The sequence below is a fragment of the Somniosus microcephalus genome, chromosome 25 (assembly GCF_052327205.1).
Source record: "Somniosus microcephalus isolate GS21.2 chromosome 25, FLI_Smic_1.0, whole genome shotgun sequence".
Taxonomy (NCBI): Eukaryota; Metazoa; Chordata; class Chondrichthyes; order Squaliformes; family Somniosidae; genus Somniosus; species Somniosus microcephalus.
This window is the reverse complement of record NC_141011.1, coordinates 19146842-19172703: the sequence shown is the minus strand read 5'-3', so window position 1 is coordinate 19172703 and position 25862 is coordinate 19146842. Positions and strand designations below refer to the sequence as shown.

At 42.8% G+C, this 25862-nt stretch overlaps 1 protein-coding gene across 5 annotated transcripts in view; it reads left to right on the top strand.

The window, feature by feature from the left end:
* The window catches only part of mtor (mechanistic target of rapamycin kinase), a 315741-nt gene extending 290193 nt beyond the window's left edge, over window positions 1-25548 (top strand). For all 5 annotated transcript variants that reach the window (XM_085966859.1, XM_085966857.1, XM_085966858.1 and 2 more), the window contains 12 exons: window positions 1353-1488; window positions 4320-4467; window positions 5465-5587; window positions 7731-7813; window positions 8304-8376; window positions 8991-9065; window positions 11565-11700; window positions 13240-13305; window positions 14161-14241; window positions 14777-14857; window positions 18363-18468; window positions 25020-25548. In XM_085966859.1, the coding sequence (XP_085822985.1) occupies window positions 1353-1488; window positions 4320-4467; window positions 5465-5587; window positions 7731-7813; window positions 8304-8376; window positions 8991-9065; window positions 11565-11700; window positions 13240-13305; window positions 14161-14241; window positions 14777-14857; window positions 18363-18468; window positions 25020-25035 (1124 nt within the window). In that variant the 3' untranslated portion in view covers window positions 25036-25548. The remainder of the gene's footprint in view (window positions 1-1352; window positions 1489-4319; window positions 4468-5464; window positions 5588-7730; window positions 7814-8303; window positions 8377-8990; window positions 9066-11564; window positions 11701-13239; window positions 13306-14160; window positions 14242-14776; window positions 14858-18362; window positions 18469-25019) is intronic.
* The last annotated feature ends 314 nt before the right edge of the window (window positions 25549-25862 follow it).

Below are 25862 nucleotides of genomic sequence, written 5' to 3'. Positions count from 1 at the left end.
CTAGTGATTAAATTAAACCAAGCTTAGGTATTAGAAACTAGGTTCTCTATATTAACACCACCATGATGGGTAGGAGAGGGTCGGGGTTAAAAAAAAATTTAAATGGGGAACGCGACCCCAATCCGCCACATATGGGTTTCGTGGTGTCTGAGTGTTCCACCGTAGAGAGGCAGGACACTTCATTAACATATTCAAATCAGTGCAATTGGGAGCCTGATTTAAATTTAACAGTTGCTGTGCAGGTTTCCAAGGGTTCGGGAAACCTGGCAGTGAAAGAGCTGCCGGCTTGTAGGCCAAGAGGAGCAGGAGTTCTCTGACCAGACCCCTCAAGGAAGCCTTTCGGCCTCCCCATTGATGATCACATCCTCCCACTCCCCCCACCGCAATCTCTGACCTCGCCCTTCCAGCCCTGATGGCCTCTCTCCCCCCAGCCGATCGTGGCCGATCCCACCCAAGCCCCAATCGCTGACCACCTCCCCTCCTGCGTTGGCCTCTCCGGGGCTGTTAATTTGGCCGGCTGCCGGGCAGGAAACAGAAGAAAAAAATGAATGAGGTTCTACCATTAAATTCGGCAGGACCTCCACGTCTCCGGCCTTGCTGGTTTCTTCGGCTGTTGTCAGCCTCCGCTGCCTCCCCGTAACTATCAGGGCCATGGAGACTGTAAAAGAAAGGGATAAAAGGAGGTCCACAGATCCTGGTAAAAATTTGCATGAATCGGGGACCATGCAATGACTTATTTTCAACATAGTCTTCGTGTAGAGGGGAGGAAGAGTGTGTAGGACGGCATGTTTGAAGCTTATAAAGAACAAGAGAGGAAAGTTCAGAGGGGTTCCAACCACAGTATATTAAAATAGAGAGAGACAAGAAAGGTCACACAGCAGAAAGACTTTGGGGGGGTAGAGGTCAGAGAGGCATTAGCTACCAGATGATGAGCTTTTTTGAAATGTCTAAATACTGGAACATAACAGCCCTGATATCAAGATACAGATACTCTACCCCTCAGAGCTGAAACTCTTCCATGTCCATGCAGTGCACAAAACCAGAAATATGCAGCTTTGGGGCCTTGAGGTTGAAAGGAAGGGCAGTAACAGAAAGAGCACGGCTGTTAGTGAACTTTTCTCCTGATTGACCAAGAGCAAAACCGTACCTTTTTATAATACAAAAAGCCAATCCGTACTGCTGCTATTGTTGGGTGTTTGAGTTCGGTAATTTAGCAAAATGAAAGTTTTCTCCAAATTATTAGCCAGTCCAAATGTTGATTCTCTACAAAGCTTAAAAAAAACTTTCGTGGCTGTTGTGGATTTTTTTTCCCCCAACTCAAATTTGACAGAATTTTATCTGTTTCCCTGTAGGAAGTAATGGCCATGAATTCATGTTCTTGCTCAAGGGTCATGAAGACCTGCGTCAGGACGAGAGGGTGATGCAGCTTTTTGGATTGGTGAACACTTTGCTGGCAAATGACCCGGCATCTCTGCGGAAGAACCTCAGGTATCGAAGTGTGTTTTGTCAAAAATCAATACGCATAAGCACATAGTTTAGAGCTTCCCTTCTCCCGTTATGATCATTGCAATGACCAGGACAGATAAACAAAATAATTAGTAGGAATGTGAACAGATTATCCTAGGTATGGCCTTGTGGTTATGGTACTGAACCAGCAACCCAGAGGTCATCAGTTCAAACCACCCAGTTGTAAACAATCGCTACAAAGTTCAATAAGAATCAAGATAAGACTATGGCAATCTCAGCCCAGTTGACCCAGCAAAGTCCTCCTCACTAACATCTGGGGCCTGGTGCCCACGTTGGGAGAGCTGACCCACAGACTAGTGAAGCAACAGCCTGACACAGTCATACTCACAGAATCATATCCATCGGGTAACATCCCAATCTCACCCATCACCATCTTGGGGTTTATCCTGTCATACCAGCAGGCTAGGCCCACCTGGAGTGGGGGCACAGTAATATACCAACGGGTGTGAGTGGGCCTGGGAAATCCTTAACATTGACTCCGAACCCCATGAAGTCTTGAGGCTTTAGGCCAAACATGGGCAAGGAAGCTTCCTGCTAATCGCCTTCTACTGCCAATGCCCCCCCCCCCCCCCCCCCCACCAAACTGATGAATCAGTACACCTCCATGTTGGAAATCACTTGAAGGAAGCTCTGAGGGAAGCAAGGGCACTAAATGTACTCTGGGTGGGGGACTTCAATATCCTTCACCAAGCATTGCTCAGTAGTACCATCACTGACCTGGCCAAATCCTGAAGGAAATAGTTGTCAGCTGGGCTTGTGTCAGGTGGTGAGGAAACCAACACAGGAAAGTAACCTGCTTGACCTTGTCCTCTTGACCTTCTCCTCATCAACCTACCTGTCGCTGACAATCTGCCCATAAAAGCATTGGCAGAAATAACCACTTCAAGTTGTCTCCAAATCTTCCAACATCTAGTGGGGCATTACCACTATGTTAAGTGGAACAGCGTAAGGACAGACCTAACCGTGCAAAAATGGTGATCCAGCTATGGGCCATCAACAGCAGAAGAATTATACACCACAGTCCATAATCTCCCTCCTTGATCACCATCAAGCTTGGAGACCAACCCTGGTTTAATGCAGAGTGTGGAAGGTCGTTCAAGGACCAGCACCAGGCATACCTTAGCATGACGTATCAATCTAGTGAAGGTACTGCACGGGGCTACCTGCATGCTAAACACCATAAGCAGCAGGCTATAGACCGAGCTAAGTGTTGCCATCAATATCAGATCATAGCAACACTCTGTAGTCTTACCACATCTAGTTGAGAATGTTGCTGGACAACCAGGCAACTAATAGGAGGAGGCTCCATGAACATTCCCATCCTCAACCATGGTGGAGCCCAGCATGTGAGTGCAACAGACAAGGCTGAAGTGTTTGCAAGTGTCTTCAGCCCGAAGTTCTAAGTGAATGATCCTACTCTGCCTCCTCTCGAGCTTCCCAGCATGATAGGTACCAATGTCCAGCCAATTTGGTTCACTCCACAAGACACGAAGAACTGGCTGAGTGTGCTGGACCAGGGAAAGGCTATGAGCCCTGACAACATCCTGACTGTGGTGCTGAAGATGTTAGTCCGAGCTCGCCGCTTCCCTAGCCAAGCTATTCCACTGCATTTGTGACATTGGCATCTAACCAACAGTGTAGAAGATTGGAATAAAAATAGAAAATGCTGGAAATACTCAGCAGGTCAGGCAGCATCTGTGGAGAGAGAAACAGAGTTAATTTTTCAGATCAATGAGCTTTCGTTAGAACTGGAAGATGTTGGAGATGTAACAGGATTTAAGCAAGTACAGAAACGGGAAGGGGAGAAAAGAACAAAAGGGAAGGTCTGTGATAGGGTGGAAGGCAGGAGAGATTTAAATGACAAAAGGGATGATGGTGCAAGGCAAAAGGGGGTGATAATGGGACAAGTAAAGAAACAAAAAGTGGGTCTAGAGGAATTGTAAATGGCAACAGCAGAACCATTACCAACACCTGCTGTCCGAAAAAATGGGCGCAGTAGTTATGATTTGAAATTGTTGAACTCAAAGTGAGTCCAGAAGACCGTAAAGTGCCTAATCGAAAGATGAGCTGCTGTTCCTCGAGCTTCCATTGAGCTTCATTACAACAGTGTAGGAGTCCGAGGTCAGAGTGGGAGTGGAATGAAGAATTAAAATAGCAATGTAGAAGATGGCCCAAGTATATTCTGTCCACAAAATCCAAGATAATTCTACTCCAGCCAATTACTGCCCTATCGGCCTCCTCCACTCATCACTAAACTGATGGAAGGAGTCATCAATAGTGGCATCAATCAACAATTACTCTCCAATAGCCTGCTCACTGATGTTGATTTGGGATTCAGCCAGAACTGCTCAGCTCCAGACCTCACTTGTTGATGGGTCTTACAGGCTGCTGGCAGATTTGCCAGCGCTGTTCCTGTCCCAGTGCATGAAGGAGATCAGTGCTGGATGGAAATGGGGCACGAGCAGAGTTGGGAGGCTGGTATGGTGCTGCTCCCCCACAATGTAAAAGCATCTTACGACTGTCTGGCTTGAAGCATTTCAAGTGACATTTGAAATTTTAATCCATTTGTATATACTTCGAAAATGAGTAACATGCTCCTCTATTTTACCAATAGAAAAATGCCCCGACACGGAGGGTGTAATTAGCTTGTAGTCCACATGCACTAAATTTTAAACATCTTGATTTGCTTCATGACGAAAAAAACATTTAATTTTTTTAATCGCGCATTTTTTTTAAAAGCCACACAGTGTGTTTAGATGTTTCACTTGAATGTTCTGGGCTTTTTCCTCCAGTATTCAAAGATATGCTGTCATTCCTCTGTCTACAAACTCTGGTCTAATTGGCTGGGTCCCACACTGCGACACACTGCACGCGCTCATTCGAGACTACCGAGAGAAGAAAAAGATTCTGCTGAACATTGAGCACCGCATCATGTTGAGGGTAGGTCTTGCTGCCAATTTATTTCAAATGTACATTTGCTTTCAGATATGGCATATTACTTTTATTCAATCTTCCTTAAAAACTTAAATTAAGTTTCTCCCTTGAACATAGTGGGTTAATGGTGCTGCCAAGCTTACTCAAGTGATGGATAGACATGGGGATCTGAACTGTATGGGGAGCTGGTGCTTACTCAGCTAGAATGGCATCTTCGAATTTGCAACAAATCTATTTAATATACTGAATGTTAAAGCCTTTTCAATACAATACCTTTTGAAAGCGATAAATTGACCGTTAAGATCTGCAGCTTGACGGTGGTAAGTGAGTGAGTCAGTCAGCAGATGAAGCTTAAAATCCAGTTGATTGGAAGCTGTGTTATGAATGCAGTTGCTCAAACTCATAAAACGGAGAATGTGGAGAGCAGATACATAAAGCCACTAATTTATTTACATTGTACGGTATTTTAAGTGCTATAATGTGCACCTAGTTTGGTTGTATTTAAAAGATTTGATGCAAATTCGAAGCTGTAGTTCTAGTTCAGTAGACACTAGATTCTAAGGCAGTTTAAGTCCCTGTGAGTGCATCACTTGAGTGCATTTGTCAGCGTCATTCAAAACACTAGGCCCAGTGACTGTCAAGCAAGAAATGTTATTAACATTTTTAGAAAGAATTGAATCAAAAGAAACGGAATCATAAGAAAACTTCTAGCCTTCTAGCTTGAGGTGATGGGAAAAATTGGAAATCTGATGTAAAATGCATTTTGTGAATATATTTTTGTAGCCTTTTTCTGTTTGAGATCGGGTTTTCCAAAGTTAGTTGCTTTCTTCTCTCTTACTTATGTCTCCCTTTCTTCCCTATCCCCATTTTTAAACAGGAAATTTTTTTTTTTTTAAAGTTACATGATATTTATTTTTGACTTAATAGTTGAAAAGTTAGTCCAAACTGATGCAAGGAAAGCATTACTTTACTGCATGTTTTGTTTTGTTTTTTTAACCAACAGATGGCTCCAGACTACGATCACCTGACCCTGATGCAGAAGGTTGAAGTGTTTGAGCATGCAGTGAATAATACAGCCGGAGACGACCTGGCCAAGTTACTGTGGCTGAAGAGTCCCAGCTCCGAGGTGAAATCTTGTTTAATATACAGAACAATCGCCACTTTGCCACACACGGCCCGTGGTCCCCAGCTCCCGTGTCATGGGCGCATTCTACACAGAATGTCTGTTCCCAAGTTTTCTGTAAACAATATTAAAACACACAGGTAGATTTTTGTCTTCACCGGATTGCCCACCTGTTGTAGAACCTGCCTGATTTTCATTCCTGGTGGCGACGGTGGAAATCTACCCCACCATAGACAAGGGGAGAGTTCTCTATTTGTAACAGCATTGTAAGTGCATTCGTGAATATTTCCTCTGCTCAGTACCTTTAGTAAATTCTTTAGCGCATTCCGTTACACATGGTGACCAAGAGACATCAGTAAGTGTAAAATTATCCCCCCTTTCAATATCTGAACTATGAACAATGGAATATAGTTGAGGTGAATTTTAAAAAAATTGAATGTCAGAAATCTGTAGTAAAAGCAGAAAATGCTGGAAATATGCAGTAGGTCCAGGACCATCCGCATCTGAAAAAGAAAGATGAACTTTTTGGGTGAGACTCTTTATTAGAAGGGTTCTGATGGTGGGTCACATCCAAAATATTAGCCTGACTTTCTATTTGATTTGATTGACTTGTAGCCCACTTTCTCCTTTTAGTGCAATAAATTTCTCTTTGAGCGGTGGTGTAAAACTAAAGAAAAACCTTGGACCTGTGTTACCTCTATGTAAAGAATAGGGTGATAAATGCGACGCTACGCTTTGCACCTAATATTTGGCCTTTGAACTTTGATGCCATAGAATAATAATAGGCTTGCCAGCAAAGTTGAAGCCCATGGAATAAAAGGGACAGTGGCAGCATGGATATGGAATTGGCTAAGTGATGGGAAACAGAGAGTAGTGGTGGACGGTTGTTTTTCGGACTGGAGGCAGGTATACAGTGGTGTTTCCCAGGGGTCGGTTCTAGGACCACTGCTTTTCTTGATATATATTAATGACTTGGACGTGGGTGTACAGGGCACAATTTCAAAATTTGCAGATGAGACAAAACTTGGAAGTATAGTGAATAGTGAGGAGGAGAGTGATGGACTTCAAGAGGACATAGACAGGCTGGTGGAATGGGCGGACATGTGGCAGATGAAATTTAACGCAGAAAAAGGTGTGAAGTGATACATTTTGATAGAAAGAATGAGGAGAGGACATCTAAACTAAATGGTATAATCCTGAAGGGGGTGCACGAACAGAGAGACCTGGGGGTATGTATGCACAAATCATTGAAGGTGGCAGGGCAGGTTGAGAAAGCAGTTAAAAAGGCTTGCAGGATCCTGGGTTTCATGAATAGAGGTATAGAGTATAAAAACAAGGAAATTATGATGAACCTGTATAAAACACTGGTTCGGCCTCAACTGGAGTATTGTGTCCAATTCTGGGCAGTGCACCTTAGGAAGGATGTGAAGACCTTAGAGAAGGTGCAGATAAGATTTACGAGAATGATTCCAGGGATGAGGGACTTCAGTTACGTTGATAGACTGGAGAAACTGGGGTTGTTCTCCTTGGAGCAGAGAAAATTGAGTGAAGATTTGATGGAGGTGTTCAAAATCATGAGGGGTTTGGACAGAGTAGATAGAGGGAAACTGTTCCCATTGGCAGAAAGGTCGAGAACCAGAGGACACAGATTTAAGGTGATTGGCAAAAGAACCAAAGGCGACGCAAGAAAAAACTTTTTTACGCAGCGAGTGGTTAAGATCTGGAATGCACTGCCTGAAAGGGTGGTGGAGGCGGACTCGATCACGGCTTTCAAAAGGGAGTTAGATTAGTATCTGTTGGAAAGAAATTTGCAAGACTACGGGGAAAGGGCGTGGGAGTGGGACTAGCTGAAGTGCTCTTGCAGAGAGCCGACACTGGCGCGATGGGCCGAATGGCTGCCTTCTGTGCAGTAACCATTCTAGGATTCTATGATAATAGAGTATGTTAAAGATAAATGGGAAAGTTGGTTTCAACTGTTATTATTTCTAATGTTATATGGAGAATCAATTCACGTTTTAAAAGCAAAGTGAAAAGTCTTTGAATATTTATTGCGCTTTAAGAGGCTCCTCCAATATAAACCTTCCCCATGCGTGTGCGTGTTTTTGAGGCGGTTAACAATACTGATGTAAGTTCTGGCACTCTGCAGGTGTGGTTTGACCGAAGAACAAATTACACACGCTCGTTAGCTGTGATGTCAATGGTGGGCTACATCCTGGGACTTGGGGACCGGTAAGGAGATTCACATAACTTGGTGCTCTTGTGACTACCATGTAATACAATGATCTCTACAGCTGCCTTCGTAATACACATGGGGGAAGATTTCTGTCTGCTATTTGTAGCAAAACCATTAACATTTTCTTTATACTTCTGATTACACTACCTATAGCAAGCATTGGAAATCCTCTGCCTGTATCTGTGTACACATGCTGAATGCAGTCAAGTTTGTTTGGGGAGGTGCCAAAGGGCTGCTGGCACCCATGGAACTGTCACCCTAGCAAAGTTGAAGTCTTTTGGAGAAATGGAGATATAATTAGCAAAACATCAAGGACATTGAATGTGCCATTCGTTCATAGACTCTGTACACCTATCCGCTCTCTCGTGTTTAGTCATCCTTATTCATTATAGAATCTCATGATGAAAGCTCCTTCCAAACTGACTGAATCCATTGCCATTTTCCCAGGATTTCTGACAGCACTTTTGAATTTTATTTTTTTTCCAGACATCCGTCAAACCTGATGCTGGACAGGCTTAGTGGAAAAATCTTACACATCGACTTTGGTGACTGTTTTGAGGTAAGATGGATGTTCCGAGCAAACAAACAGTACACTGTCACATGACTTTGTAAACAATCCATTATAAGGGAGCATGTAGCTTGCCAAACATAAACCGGGTTTTGTATTTTCCCAATACTGTACACGCTCAGTTAATAAGGGTCCTTACTGGAAGAATGAAGACAGTATTCTTTTCATTCCTGGCTGCCTAAAATTACCATACATTCCACATCCTAGTACCAGTGGAGTTGAGTCTCCTTGGGGATGTGGACAATGGTCTCATTCAGGATTTCTCCTAAGGTGGCAGGAGGAAAAGGGGAATAGGACTATATGCTGTTGAAAGTGCCACCCCTTGAGGTACCTTGGTGGTACGGCAAATTGCAACTGCAGTGCAGTGGGTGTAGATACCAGTCTGAGCCATAGGGACAGGCTAATTGAAGAGGCTGTGCTTGCCCATCACCCAGCAGCACAGACAGAGGTTTGGGAGTAGATCAGTGACCTTCTCAGTCCGGAAGAAACCGGGGGAAATACTGTGCTCAAAAATAGGGAATAGTGGGAATCCTGTCAGACTACACTAGTGATGTAAACGGCAGTATTCCAGTGCTATGTATCTTTACGGATCCATTTTTCCACAGGTTGCTATGACCAGGGAGAAATTCCCAGAGAAGATTCCATTCAGACTGACCAGAATGTTAACAAACGCCATGGAGGTAATAGCCCTGTCTTACTGTCAGCTTTTAAGTAATGAAGCAATCTATCATACAAAAGGTGTTTATATATAATATTTATTAGCTGATGTCCTGTGGCATTGCTCACCGATAATCTGGAGCACAGTTAGGATGTATAGTTGATAACCCGATCAGTCTTTTTAAGGCCACTGCTCATGTAGTTCCTGTAGGGAAGTAATCTAATAGTATATACTGAGATCAACTAGAAGCTGGCTATTGTTGGAAGTATCTCTCTAGATTGACCGCTACTTAACTACTCACTAGGAAGAGGCCAGGTTATTTCATGGTCAGAAAAATCAGCAGGAGATGAATAGCTTTCTCGTATACTTTGTAATTGTTCAGTTGTGATTTGTTAGTGTTTTGTAGAAGGTGGGTGCATCTGAATTTTACTTCAGTGCCATACTGAAGGAGTGTTCCATTGTCGAAGGTGCCATCTTTCAGATGAGACGTTAAACCGAGGCCCCGTCTACCCTCTCAGGTGGACGTAAAAGATCACATGGCATTATTCAAAGAAAAGCAGGCAACTCTCCCAATGTCCTGGTCAACAGTTGTCCCTCAGCCAACATCACCAAAAAGAAACAGATTAACTGCTCATTATTTCACTGCTGTTTGTGGGATCTTGCTGGGTGCAAATTGGCTGCCAAATTTGTCCGCATGACAACGATGACTACACTTCAAAAGTAATTCATTGGCTGTAAAGTGTTTTGAGATGTCCATGGGATGTGAAAGGTGCTATATAAATGCCAATTATTTTTTATGAATTATTAATTTTCCTAATGTTTTGTAAATCCAAACAATGAACAGTATTAATATATTGTGTGTATAATAAAACTAGCACATCACACACTGTATATTTTGCAGACTGAGGAGGAGATCTGGCTGTGTCTACCAGGGCCAGTTGTGGGGGAAGTGGGTCTGGGTGGAGACCAAAAATGAAGGCTTTGGGTTAGAATGTGTGTGGGTATTGGGGCTACATGTTGGGAGATAAGCTGATTTACAAAAGGAAGAAATATAAATACAGGAAACTTTGTGCTATCCGGCACCGACGGGACCGAGCTGTTGCCGTTCCCTCAAAACTGCCGGACACACCAGCGTTAATGTTGAAGCATACGGAGCTTTTCATCTCCGTATCTGACAACAAACACTGTTGCTTAGCAACAGCTTCTAAACAGTCGGCCCGTACCCTGGAAGCGTCTCTCTGAAGCTGTTGCTAAGCTACAGAGACTTTGCAGAGCCTGACTGTTGGAAAAAAAAGCCACGAGAAGAAAAAAAACCTAACAAAACGGCTCCTGATTTTTGCCGGTGGCTCGAGCTTGCCGGACATTTAGCCTCCAGATAACACAAAGTTTCCTGTAAAAAGCCTGGAATGGAGCCCAGGTAGAGATAGGTGTGAGTGCAGAGCAAGAAGTATGCTCCTTAAAATTGAATCTGAGGCTTGTGGAGACCATGGGGCAGTAGTGTACTTTAAATGGTGTTCTTGGATCATGTCAGTATTCTCTGCTGTTTTATTCCCAGGGACATATGACAATCCATTCATCACTGAATTCACAACATTTAAAGCAACAATCAGTCTGAGCCTGGGTGAACAGTGTCATGACAGCTGTATTGCTGCAATGTAATTGGATAGAATTATTTTTGGAGCAATGTGATTGGGCAGATAATTGAAAGGTTATTTGCCAATCGTAATGGGTCAAATAAAATTAGAAAATTACCACTTAGAAAGCAGACAAACAAAGACTTGGCGAATGAGGACGAAAGACTCAACAGACACAATGTCAATGACCGATCAAGACATTTTATTCTAAAAATGTATAAGTATCACAGTAGCCAAAGCTTGAATGGTAAGGTTTGCTCTCCCAGCAGGAATTTTTTATTGAAGATTTTCTTTATGTAGAGAAGGCATCAGCAAAGAGTCTCCAATACCATGGCTGTATTATTAAGAAGTCATAAGAAAGAACTTGTATTTATATAGTGCCTTTCATGACCTCAAACCATCCCAAAGTGCTTTACAATCAATTAAGTACTTTTTGAAGTGTAGCCATTGTTGTAATGTAGGAAACGGGGCAGCCAATTTGTGCACAGAAAGGTCCCACAAACAGCAATGTGATAATGATCAGTTAATCTGTTTTTAGTGATGTTGGTTGAGGGATAAATATTGGCCAGGACACCGGGGGAGAATTGTCCTGCTCTTCTTCGGAAGAGAGCCATGGGATCTTTTACGTCCACCTGAGAGGACAGATGGGGCCTTGGTTTAACATCTTATCCAAAAGACGGCACATCCGACAGTGCAACACTCAGTTCTGCACTGGAACGTCAGCCTGGATTATGTGCTCAAGTCTCTGGAGTGGAACTTGAACCCGCTACCTTCTGACTCAGAGGCATTGGACATTCAGCTTTTTACTGTACAAGCTCAATATCATATACCCCATTGATATTCTATTCCGACTAACTATATTTATGTCCCTTGTTGCTGTTTCACAGGTAACAGGATTGGATGGGAACTATCGAATCACATGTCACACGGTGATGGAAGTGCTTCGGGAGCACAGGGACAGCGTCATGGCTGTGCTTGAGGCCTTTGTTTATGATCCCTTGTTAAACTGGAGGCTCATGGACAGTGAGTATTCAGGAAGTTTTTAGAGAATAATAGGTTGGAGCTTTAGAGACCTTTTTGAAATCTAGGGTAAGAGATTCATGAGGTTGTTGGAAGTCGATGTTTGAGATACCCTCATTGATGTGTTATATCCTCAGCACAGGAATCACTATGGGCAACCCAATCACAACAACAACAATTTACATTTATATAGCACCTTTTAACGTAGCAAAATGATGTTGCCACCGTCATCTTTTAAAGGTACCAGAACTTATGCAAGCAAATAGCTTTTCAGATGGGCATTCAGATCTACTGTGGGTATAATTTCCGACAGGTGCTGTTCCCATTAATTTTTAAATGGGTTGATGCTTGTGTTTTAAAGGAAGCACACAGGGTGATTTAATTCTAGTGCATTTGCCTCCATTTGGGAACAGAACCAGTCAAAGTATATTACTCTATTATCTAAGTATATATGCATTGGTCAAGCAGTAGTAACTATTGAACAGTTAGGTGTTAAATTGCCATAATTAAATCACATTCAGATACTTAAATGAACATTTTTTAAGGCTCATCTATCTCCTGTGGCATTGCACGTGGAGAATCAAAACCAAGTGTAGTCTTCAGGTGAAGCAGGGTTCGAGGCAGGAGGATAATTGGACCAGGGTGCACAAATATAATACAGTGCCTATTTTCAAGTCAAACATTCTGCCCTTATTTTTATATAAAACTTGGATTTATTAGAATTCATAGTTAAATAGAAAAACTTACCGCAACTGGGGAAGCATAGAAGTTGTTTGGAAGGTAGGAGTTTCCCTGCCGTGCAAAGGTGCTGAGAGATACAAAATTGAGGTGCTACAGTGCCACTACTGGCAGGCAGATTTAATTGCAACGTGACAAGTTTACATAGGCAGCTTGCATTATAAATGTGGACACAGGAATTTATAATGGAAGTTGACATAAATCTCTGACAAATATGTGTAGACCGGTAATGCATGCAGACATGAGATTTTACATATAGCAATTTCTTATTTTTGCCAATATTGTCCTTCCTTCTCCTGATGGCTTTGACTTTTTCCTGGGGTATGATACCACAGGAGCCTTCTACCTCACATGTCTGGACCTGAACAGTGACTATGGGGGAAAATGACAACCAACCCATATCCTGTCCTTGCCCAACATCCACACACAGGCATTGATTACTGGATAGCGTTTAGGAGTGAGGACCGTAACTATTTTCCCTTACTTAACCCAAGGTCATTGAACCTAGTTAAAGCATCCTTGCTGCCACCCGAGCTGAGATCAGGCAGAGGAGGAAATAAAGATGAACAATTGTAATAAATGGTAAAAACAATGACTTATAATCTCCAACTAAAGTCCAGCTTGCACCCAAAACTACCTCTAGCAGCAATTAACAAAGTAAGTTTTCAAAACAATTGGAACGAGAGGAGTGATTTGAGCTTTAAAAGAAAATATACGGTATGCAGGGATTAGCTGTTGACTTAAAAAAAAATCTGTGCACTGTATACAGATAAACAGCTCTAATGTTTTCTTTCCCTTCTCCAGCAAACATTAAAGGTAATAAACGCTCCAGGACAAGGACAGATTCCTACTCGACCAGTCAAACAGCCGGTAAGTAACTCTGTTTTCAGTGCACCGGTTACGATCACTTGCAGGTACAGGAAACTTTGGTTTATCCGGAGGTTGTATGTCCGGAATACTCGATCTAACGGCAAAAATCAGGAGCCGTTTTCTATAAGTTTTTTTAGTTCTCGTTGCTTTTTTCCCCCCCCAGTCAGGCACTGCAAGGTCTGTAGCTATAGCAACAGCTTCAGCTAGAGACGCTTGCAGCTGCAGCCGACTCTTTAGAAGCTGTTGCTAAGCAATAGTGTTTGTTGTCAGATACGGAGATGAAAACCTCCGTATGCTTCAACGTTAACTTTGTATGTCCGACAGTTTTGATAGATCGGCAACACGCCGGTGCCGGATATCACAAAGTTTCCTGTACTTTCTTTGTTAGTTGGTGTCAGTGTTGTTCAGTCCATGTTGTTATTTTTGGGATGGATGGATGGGCGGGGGGGGGGAGAGGGGGGCGAGGGAGGAGAAAGGAGAGTGTCCTGCCAATTTCCTTCTACTTCCTCATGTCTCCTCCTCTCCTGAAGATGTTGACTTCTTGTTGGCTTATGTCCCAGGGGTGCAAAGGGCCCCCGCCCCCGGTACATCACCCGAGTAGTCATTATTTATGCATGAGTTTAAACAGTGAATGTGGTTGGGCTATTTATTTGCATGAGGACCATCAGAGTCAAATCTAATCATGTCCTCCCTGAGTGCTGATGAAATTCCTCACTCGAAATGACAGCCTATCTCTTCTCTTTTCAGATGCTGACAGATTGTGTACTTGTAGCATTTTCTGTTTTTAATTTAGATTTTCTCCACTGATACCCAGACTGCTGCTTTGCTGAGATTGTTGTTCAATTTGTGTTTCAGAATTGCTGGATGGGGTAGAACTTGGAGAACCTACACATAAGAAAACAGGAACTACTGTGCCTGAATCCATCCATTCCTTCAGTAAGTTTTCTTAATATTACGAATCATTGCATTTGGATATAAAGCCTTATGTTACGACCCTTAATTTAGTATTTTCTGTGCTGTGTTTAATAATTTTACAGTTAAAATGCCCAAAAAAACATTGATTCTGACACCTGCATGGCATAAATAAATGAACAAGTATGAGAGCAGGGTGGCCTCACTGTGCTCAGTAATATCACTGTTCATGTTTGAAACGTACCAGCTTGGGTCTCTTAAAGGACTCTTTTAAAATCTGGTCACCACCTACTGGGGTGTTTGCAGAATCTAAGTATAGCTATGACAGGTCTGTTGAACACATAACCAAATCAGTTTCCAAAAATATTAGCACGGTAGCAGAGTGGTAATGTTTTCTGGAAAGCACAACAGTGTGTACAGTTCAGTAATAATGTCGGGAGACGATACATAGCACATAGCAGCTGAATAGTGCCATTTAGTTATGTGTGAGCCATGACCGCACATAGAGGCCACTACTACTGTCCATGTTCTCCCATATTTAATCACTTCTCTTTTTCAGTTGGGGATGGTTTGGTGCAGCCTGAGGCCCTGAACAAAAAGGCAATTCAGATCATTAACCGAGTCCGAGACAAACTCACAGGTAAGATTGATCACTAACATTTCATTACATTTTCCAACTGGTATGCGATTTCTTGGATTGTTTTTAAAATTTAGATTCTCTTTTTGACAAGTTATTCTATGTACAACACAAACCTATTAACCATCTGTCCTCAACCGAGGCATTCAGTTATAAAAAAAAAAAGACTTGCATTCATATAACATCTTGCACGTACTTGGGGCACTTCATAGCCAATTAATTATTTTGACGTGTAGTCACTGTTGAACATGACAGCCGATTTGTGCACAGCAAGGTCACACAAACAGAAATGTAGTGAGTAACCACTGAATTTGTTTTTAGTGGTGTTAGTTGAGGAATAACTACTGGCAAGGCATTGTGCCATGAGATTTTGTACATCCACCTGAACCTGTAGATGAGCCTTCGGTTTAACATCTCGTCCGAGAGACAATCATTCCAACATTGCAGCACTCTCGATACTGCATTGTCGTGTCAGCCGAGATCTTGTTCTCAAGTCCTGGAATGGGGTTTGGACCCACAACCTTTTGACTCAAACGCAACAGTGCTAGCACTGAGCCAAGCTGACATCTGGTTGACAAAATAGAACAGTAAATATAAAGATTAACAGGGAAGAGTATGCAGGAAGATGGTTGTGGTGGTTGGAGGTCAATCATCACAGCCCCAGGACATCGCTGCAGGAGTTCCTCAGGGCAGTGTCCTAGGCCCAACCATCTTCAGCTGCTTCATCAATGACCTTCCCTCCATCATCAGGTCAGAAGTGGGGATGACTGCACGGTGTTCAGTGCCATTCGCAACTCCTTAGATAATGAAGCAGTCCATGCCCGCATGCAGCAAGACTGGACGACATTCAAGCTTGGGCTGATGTGTGGCGTGAATGTTACCTGCCACTTAAGTGCCAGGTAATGACTATCTCCAACAAGCGAGCGTCTAACCACCGCCCCTTGACATTCAACAGCATTACCATCGCTAAATCCCCCACCATCAATACCCTGAGGGGTCACCATCGACCGGAAACTTAACTGGACCAGCCACATAAATACTGTGGCAACAAGAGCAGGTCAGAGGCTGGGTATTCTGCGGCAAGTGTCTCACCTCCTGACTCCCCAAAGCTTTTCCACCATCTACAAGGCACAAGTCAGGAGTGTGATGGAATACACTCCACTTGAGTGTTGTTGCAGCTGCACTCATCCAAGAAGCTCGACATCATCCAAGACATAGCAGCCCGCTTGATCGGTACCCCTTTCACTACCTTAAACATTCACTCCCTCCATCCGTGGCTGCAGTGTGTACCATCTACAAGATGTACTGCAGCAACTCGCCAAGGCTTCTTCGGCAGCACCTCCCAAACCCGCGACCTCTACCACCTAGAAGGACAAGGGCAGCAGGCGCATGGGAACACCACCACCTCCAAGTCACACACCATCCTGACATGGAAGTATATCGCCGTTCCTTCATCGTCGCTTGGTCAAAATCTTGGACCTCCCTCCCTAACAGCACTGTGGGAGTACCTTCAACATGGACTGCAGCGGTTCAAGAAGGCGGCTCACCACCACCACCACCTCAAGGGCATCTAAGGATGGGCAAAAAATGCTGGCCTTGCCAGTGACGCCCACATCCTATGAACGAATTAAAAAAAAAGTACACTTCCATCTCATTTTGCACAGCATGTTTTGAACAAAATCAGTACATTTATTTCCATACTCTTGCAGGATAACTGTCACGAAGAAGGTGTTTCTTCAGTGTTAGTTATGGAACTGAATCAGTTGATGGTTAAACTGTTCAGTCACAAGTTATCTTGCATTTACTTCAGAAAATTGGTCATTATGGATAAATGGTGATATATTGATAATACAATTGATCATACAGGTATAATCACATGGTTTAATTGCCATACAAGGGAACTGTCCATGTATTACAGAGATCAAAATGGCTTTCATGTGATACAACCAAAGCAGTTTTATCTTCCACTTCCTAGTTAAAGCATCCTGCATTGGGATGGATATTCATCAGAATTCATTAGTCTTTGTGTGTATATTTATAGATATATAACTGGCAGATCTCTCATGGCATTGTTCATGGTGAGTGAGAAGATATGCTGTTTTATAGCAATAGGGGTGTTATCAAAACAAAGGAAGTAAGTGTGACTTTACAGGAAATGTGCGCTCTTAGCAAGACTTTTGATATAGTCAATCTCCTGTGACATTGTACGCAGGGAATTAAGACCAAGTATAGTTGTTAGGTGAAGCAGGGTTACCCAGCTGAGGAAAACAGGACCAGGTCATGTAGCTGTAACTCAGCCCCCATTTTAAAGTCATAAATTCTGTCTTTATTATTTTTGTATTTCCATTATAAATTCCTATGTCCACATTTATAATAGGAACAGCCCGGAGAAACTTGTCCGCCCTGTAATGAAACCCTCTGCCAGTCGTGCCGCTGCATTGGCAGGAGGGTGTAATTACAGGGTGACCAGTTTACAGAGGCAGTTTCATTATAAATGTAGACACAGGCATTTATTAATGGAAAACGTTGACCCTGGACGTGTACGCAGAAGTAAGATTTTTAATATATATATCATGGATATATATTTATTATATTTTCAACGTTCCTTCCTTTTTCACCAGTTTATTTGCCAAAATATAACACACCTTTTTTTAAATTGCGATCTGCTCTAAACAGCTGGCTGACGGCAGCATCTTCACCCCCTCGCCAGAAAAAAGGGCAGCAGACTGGATAAATATTTACAAACAAAAATTTAGAAATTTCACTGTGCAATAGCATATGAATGTGTTAACATCTCCATTACAGTAGCTGGCAAAGTAATTTTATACGGGTGCATAAAGCATTCTCACTAGTAAGGGCACCGCATACTTGCTAGGTTGAAGTTACTGCGGAATAACAACAGAAAATGCTGGAAAAACTCAGCAGGCCAGGCAACATCTGTGGAGAGAAAATAGAGTCAACGTTTCGGGTCAAACCCTTTGTCAAGACTGGAAAGGCACAGGAAATGAAATAGACTCTATTTCTCTCTCCACGGATGTTGCCTGGCCTGAGTTTTTCCAGCATTTTCTGTTATTTCGGATTTCCAGCATCTGCAGTATTTTGCTATTGTACTGAAGTTACTGCGGGTTTTGTACACTACAGTAGCCCTGGAACGTCACCCTTTGCCAATATTTCTGTTACTGCCTTTGAGCTTACTTGTGAAGCTGTGCTTCTAGATTTTCATTAACTAGGATGCAGCCCTGAACTGAATCTGTTATTTTTGCATCTTTAAAAAAAAAAAAGTGCAGTTTATATATTCAAGTAAATACAGTAGAATTGTTCCTTTTATTTTAAAGTATTAAGTATTGGAATTTCTCATTATGGAATCTGCTTACATAGATTTTGTCTTTTAAAGAAATACTTGACATCAGACTGAAGAAGCGCTTTTATTTACACTGAATTTGTTATGAGGTTAACGTGACGCCCAAAATAAATTTTAGATGGTGACGGTGGTTGGTGTGTATTTCAGGTCGTGATTTTGCTCATGATGAGACTTTAGACGTCCCCACTCAAGTGGAGCTGCTAATTAAACAGGCGACATCCCACGAGAACCTCTGTCAGTGCTATATTGGATGGTAAGTGTCACACTGTATTCTAATAATGTGAAGAAAGATTTTATTCCTCTACTCTCAGGTTTTTCCTAGGGAAAATGTAGAGAGAATTTTACTGATCATTAAAATGAGTTTCAATCCCACGCCTTTACTGCAGTGCCTACAAACACTTAAGTAAAGCAGAGGTGGGAAATGACGTATCTGCACATTTTTATAGAGATTAAAACAACCAAGCTTCCTGATGGGCCTAATAGGTAAAGCCGCCACGTGTAGTACTAAACCATACCTACCAGAAGTTCCCAGGTTCCATCCCCGGTCTCTGCCGAATTAGCTTTAGAGTCGCAACTGCCCTCGACACCCTGACTAGGGAGGTGACCTTGCTGGGATGTGAAGTGAAGATCGGAGCAGGCTGAGCTGTGCTGCACCACTTGGTTAAGTAGCCTGGCCACACTCTGACTGGCATTGCACCCAAAGATTGGCCACTTGGCCGAGAAAGTGGAAGAGTTACAGCACACGTGGAACGTGCACCAGCACAGTCAGTGCCTTCAAGAAGTGGGGTGGGGGGAAACACAGTCGTAATTTTTTTTTTTTTTTTTTTTTTAAAAAGAGGTTTGATACTACCCAATACTTTCATTTTTATTGATATGCTAGGCATGTTGTTCATTGTTTCTTTAGCATTCTCCAGTCCAAATTTATTCCAGTAGAGTTTCCTACAGTGTACCATCTACAGAAAGCAGAGAGCAGTGGTGAACAGTTGTTTTTCAGATTGGAGGGAAGTATACAGTGGTGTTCCCCAGGGGTCGGTATTAGGATCACTGCTCTTTTTTATATATGTATTAATGACCTCGACTTAGGTATTGGGCATCATTTCAAAGTTTGCAGATGACACGAAACTCGGAAATGTAGTAAACAATGAGGAGGATAGTAACAGACTTCAGGAGGACATATACAGACTGGTGAAATGGGCAGACACCTGGTGGATTAAATTTAACACAGAAATGTGAAGTGTTACATTTTGGTAGGAAGAATGATGAGAGGCAATGTAAACGAAATGGTACAATTTTAAAGGGGGTGCAGGAACAGAGAGACCCGGGGGTATATGTACACAAATCTTTGAAGGTGGCAGGACAAGTTGAGAAGGCTGTTAAAAAAGCGCATGGGATTCTTAGCTTTATTAATAGAGGCATAGCGTGCAAAAGCAAGAAAGTTATGGCAAACCTTTATAAAACACTGGTTAGCCCTCAGCTGGAGTATGGTGTTCAATTCTGGGCACCATACTTCAGGAAAGATGTCAAGGCCTTAGGGTGCAGAAGAGATTTACTAGAATAGTACCAGGAATGGGAACTTCAGTTATGTGGAGAGACTAGAGAAGCTGGCGTTGCTCTCGGAGCAGAGAAGGTTAAGAGGAGATTTTATGGAGGTGTTCAAAGTCATGAAGAGTTTTGACCGAATAAATAAAGAGAAACTGTTTCCAGTGGCAAAAAGGGTTGGTAACCAGAGGACACAGATTTAAGGTGATTAGCAAATGAACCAGAGGTGACATGAGGGCAAAAAATTTACGCAGCGAGTTATGATGATCTGGAACGCGCTGCCTGAAAGGGTGGTGGAAGCAGATTCAATAGTAACTTTCAAAAGTGAATTGGATAAATATTTGAAGGGAAATAAATTACAAGGCTAAGGGGAAAGAGCAGGGGAGTGGGACTAATTGGATAGCTCTTTCAAAGAGCCGGCACAGGCTTGATGGGCCGAATGGCCGCCTTCAGTGCTGTATAAGAAACATAAGAAATAGGAGCAGGAATAGGCCACTTGGCCCCTCGAGCCTGCTCCGCCATTCAATAAGATCTTGGCTAATCTTGGGCTCAAAGCCACTTCCCTGCCCGCTCCCCATAACCCTTCACTCCCTTATCTTGCAAAAATCTGTCTATCTCCACCTTAAATGTATTTAATGACCCAGCCTCCACGGCTCTCTGGGGCAGAGAATTCCACAGATTTACGACCCTCTGAGAGAAGAAATTCCTCCTCATCTCAGTTCTAAAAGGGCGACCCTTTATTCTAAAACTGTGCCCCCTAGTTCTAGATTCCCCCACGAGGGGAAACATCCTCTCTGCATCTACCTTGTCGAGCCCCCTGAGTATCTTATATGTTTCAATAAGATCACCTCTCATTCTTCTAAATTCTAATGAGTATAGGCCCAGCCTGCTCAACCTTTCCTCATAAGTCAACCCCCTCATCTCTGGAATTAACCGAGTGAACCTTCTCTGAACTGCCTCCAAAGCAAGTATGTATATCCTTCCTTAAATAAGGAGACCAAAACTGTACGCAGTACTCAAGGTGTGGTCTCACCAATACCCTGTATAGTTGTAGCAGGACTTCCCTGCTTTTATACTCCAATGCCCTTGAAATAAAGGCCAACATTCCATTTGCCTTTTTGATTACTTGCTGTACCTGCATGCTAACTTTTTTGTGTTTCATGCACAAGGACCCCCAGGTCCCTCTGAACTGTAGCATTTTGTGATCTCTCTCCATTTAAATAATAGTTTGCATTTTTATTTTTCCTGCCAAAGTGGATAACCTCGCACTTTCCCACATTATACTCCATCTGCCAAATGTTTGCCCACTCACTTAGCCTGTCTATATCCCTTTGCAGATTCTTTGAGTCCTCTGCACAACTTGCTTTCCCACCCACCTCTGTATCATCCGCAAACTTGGCTACATTACACTCGGTCCCTTCATCCAAGTCATTAATGTAGATAGTAAATAGTTGAGGCCCCAGCACCGATCCCTGTGGCACCCCACTAGTTACCGTTTGCCAACCGGAAAATTACCCATTTATCCAGACTCTCTGCTTTCTGTTAGTTGCCAATTCTCTATCCCAGCTAATATATTACCCCCAACTCCGTGAGCTCTTATCTTATGCAGTAACCTTTTATGTGGCACCTTATCGAATGCCTTCTGGAAATCCAAATACACCACATCCACTGGCTCACCTTTGTCCACCCTGCTTGTTACATCCTCAAAGAACTCCAGCAAATTTGTTAAACATGATTTCCCTTTCATAAAACCATGCTGACTCTGCTTGACTGCATTATGATTTTCCAACTGCCCTGCTACTGCTTCCTTAATGAAGGACTCCAGCATTTTCCCCAACGACAGATGTTAGGCTAACAGGTCTGCTTTCTAGAATATGATCGCAAAATACTGCGGATGCTGGAAATCTGAAATAACAACAGAAAACGCTAGAAAAACTCAGCAGGCCAGGTCTGCTTTCTGTCTCCCTCCTTTCTTAAATAGGGGTGTTACATTTGCAGTTTTCCAATCCGCTGGGACCGCTCCAGAGTCCAGGGAATTTTGGTATATTGCAACCAATGCATCCACTATCTCTGCAGCCACTTCTTTTAAGACTCTGGGATGCAGGCCATCTGGTCCAGGGGACTTGTCTTTTAGTCCCATTATTTTACCAAGTACTATTTCCTTTGTGATAGTGATTGTCTTTGGTTCCCCCCTCCCTGTGGCCCCGTGATTATCCATTATTGGGATGTTGTTAGTGTCTTCTACCGTGAAGACAGATACAAAATATTTGTTCAGAGTCTCTGCCATTTCCCCATTCCCCAGTCTCATCCTCTAAGGGACCAACATTTACTTTAGCTACTCGCTTCCTTTTTATATTCCTGTAGAAGCTCTTAATATCGGTTTTAATATTTCTTGCCAGTTTACTCTCATAATTCATCTCTTTTTTAGTCATCCTTTTCTGGTTTTTAAAAATTTCCCAATCCTCTGGTCTCCCACCAATCTTGGCAATATTGTATGCCTTAGTTTTCTATTTGATACCATCCTTTACTTCCTTAGTTAGCCACGGATGGTGCTCCCTTCTTTAAAATCTTTCTTTCTCACTCGAATATATTTCTGTTGAGAGTTATGAAATATCTCCTTAAATGTCCGCTACTGCATTTCAACTGTCTTACCCTTTAATTTATTTTTCCAGTCCACTTTAGCCGGTTCTGCCGTCATGCCATTGTAATTGCCTTTGTTTAAGATCAGGACACTGGTTTGAGATACAACTTTCTCACCCTCCAACTGAATTTGAAATTCAACCATGCTATGATCACTCTTTCCTAGAGGATCCTTTACTATGAGATCATTTATTAATTCTGTCTCGCACAGTACCAGATCCAAGATAGCCTGCTCCCTGGTTGGTTCCATTTCATACTGTTCTAGGAAACCATCCCAGATGCACTCTATGAACTCCTCCTCAAGGCTACCATGGCCAATTTGATTTGTCCAATCAATATGGAGATTAAAATCACCCATGATTATTACCGTGCCTTTTTTACAGGCCTCCATTATTTGTTGATTTATACTGTGTCCAACAACATTGCTACTGTTCGAGGGCCTGTAGACTACGCCTACCAGAGACTTTTTCCCCTTATTATTTTTTATCTCCACCCAAACAGATTCTACATCTTGATCTTCTGAGCTAATATCACTTCTCACCACTGCACTGATCCCATCCTTTACCAACAAAGCCACCCCACCTCCCTTTCCTTTCTGTCTATCCTTCTATTCTATCACTCTATGATTCTACACACTGTTGCTTTAAATAAGAGAACTAGTAGCTGTTCATCTAAGCGGAACAATGGGTGAGGTGATGTTGACATCTTCCTTTTTAACACCAGTAGTTGAAATTGGATGTCAAATAGAATGTCACAGGGCCATGGGGAAAAATCCATTCAGTTAATTGAGGCTGTTTGTGCAGAGACTGTGGATGGCTGCGTATATTAACCCTTACAGAAGAAAAGCAGTTTTGGGACTGTTGCACATTAAGCTGAAGAGATGCTTTTGCCTTGATTGTACAGAAAAAACCTGTTAACAAAAAAGGCACAGTAATAAGATTCTGGGAACAACCAGAAACAGGTTTGCATGAGTCCTCAAAGATGACATTTTACAGCATTTTTTGTGTGAATTCTTTGTGATAGAGGTCGGGATCTCAGTACAGAGGAATAGAATGTTTCTCCCTCTTTGTCTCCAATGTCAGCATCAGGCACAGGTGTAGTACAGACCAGATGCAAAGTACAATTACGGCGACTTTTGACTCAGTAATGGATCGTGACCCCAATCTCTGAAGAGAATCACTTACCCAAGGAGGGGTGTCCAAATTGCAGCCTATGGACCAAATGTGGCCCACGTACTTTGGCAATCTGGCCCAGGCAACTCCGTTCTATTTGTGTTTATATTTCTTTCTTGCTGGTTTGTCCAGTTTGAAAGGGCTGTTTAGTGTCATTACCTCAGTGGGGAATTAATCCTAAATCAGGGCACCAAGATGTGTTGGTATACTCAACTTGAGATAAAATAAAAATGAATGGGAAAATTGATTTGAGCTCTATGACCCACAAAGCTCCATCTATTCATGGAGTGGCCCGTGACGACAGGCTTGGACAGTCCTGCCTTACTGCATTAGCTTGTGACGATTCTGTTTCCCACATTAGCCATTCTTACGGTGAGCCTGGCTAATTGGGAGCAGCTTTGTGCTGTGGAGCCACTTCCTTAGGAATGTGGTCATGACTGCGCTCTTTCCTCTCATGTACGACCTTTTACAGCCAACCAAGACTTGTAACTCTCTCGCTTTGGGTTAGATTTGAACACTCATCCCACAGATAAAAGGACAGTGTGTTTGACTGCTGCAAACAAATCACAACTAGTTGGCTGAAAAGCTTGCAGCACAGAGAAGCGTTGACATAACAACAGAAAATGCTGGAGAAACTCAGCAGGCCAGGCAACATCCGTGGAGAGAAATTAGAGTCGACGTTTCGGGTGAACCCTTTTTCAAAACTGGAAAGGAAATGAAATAGATCGAAGGCAGGGCTCATGAAGCTCACTCTCCTCTACATTGGGGAGACCAAACGCAGATTGGGTGACCGCTTTGCGGAACACCTCCGCTCAGTCCGTAAGGGTGACCCTGAGCTTCCGGTTGCCTGTCATTTTAATTCACCGCTCCATTCCCACTCTGACCTCACCGTCCTTGGCCTCTTGCATTGTTCCACGGAAGCTCAACGTAAACTCGAGGAACAGCACCTCATCTTTCGATTAGGCACTTTGCAGCCTTCCGGACTCCATATCGAGTTCAACAATTTCAGATCATAACCTCGGCCCCTATTACATTTTTTACTTTTTTTTTCCCACCCCTTTGTTTTGGGTTCCCCCCCCCCTTTCCTTTTTTTCTCTCTCCCACATGGCAGCTGTCTCCCATCCTGCCAGTACACTTCACACCTAATCTGAGCCGTCTTTTGTCTCCACTGTCCTATTACCATCTCGTCTGGTTTTGAATACCTCTTAATGTCTCTTTACTTCTTTTGTTCTATCGCAGACCTGCCTTCGATCTATTTCATTTCCTTTCCAGTTTTGAAAAAGGGTTCACCCGAAACGTCGACTCTAATTTCTCTCCACGGATGTTGCCTGGCCTGCTGAGTTTTTCCAGCATTTTCTGTTATTTCGGATTTCCAGCATCTGCAGTATTTTGCTATCGAAGCATTGACATGTTTGGTATACAAAAAGATAATTATACTCTGTTTTGCCCATAGGTGTCCCTTTTGGTGAAGGAATTTCGACAAGTGCAAGATAACATCTCATGGTTGAATGTGAATTCCTGTTAAACAAGCCATATTTATTATAGCTTCCAAACCCTGCTGGACGTGACACTCAAACCATGTACCCCAAAAAGTGTAAATCGGTGGGCTCCAGCCCGCATCCTGTAAGACAGATCTAGCCTCCGAAACACACAGACATGGCATTGTAACCTGGAGCCTGCACAGGTGGAAGATTTACCAGAACAAGGTGGTGCTTTTGTGGCCAATTTGGGCTGAATTACATGGCCTGAGTTCGTCGCCATGTGTTAACAGGCTGAAGATCACTGGTGTAAATAAATAAGGATATTTCCAGTACTAAACCAATCACGTGTAGCTGAGCACACTGAAAGAAGAATAGATTGTGTAACTACAGTAGAATACATATGATTTCTGGGCAGTCATTGACCTGGTGAGCTGTAATTGTAAAATGCCAATAAAGATGTCAATCCAGAATTACTTATTTGACACCAAATACATTTTTTTTTTTACAAAAACATTCAAACTATCTTCAGGAATAAGAAGCTGTTGGGTGCTTAAGTTGGAGCCTCATCTTTCATTATACAGGAAACTCTTTATTATCCGGCACTGACGGGACCGGCGCGGTGCCGGTTTATCAAAAAGTCCAGATTACAGAGAGGTATAGTTAAAAGGTACGAGAGCTCCGTACACAGCAACAAATCCAGGCTTCCCTGTTGCTTAGCAACATGTGCAGGAACTCCGGCCACAGACCAAGCGTCCCTGTTGCTTAGCAACAGGTGCAGGAACCCCAGTTACACAGCCACAGATCCAGGAACTGCC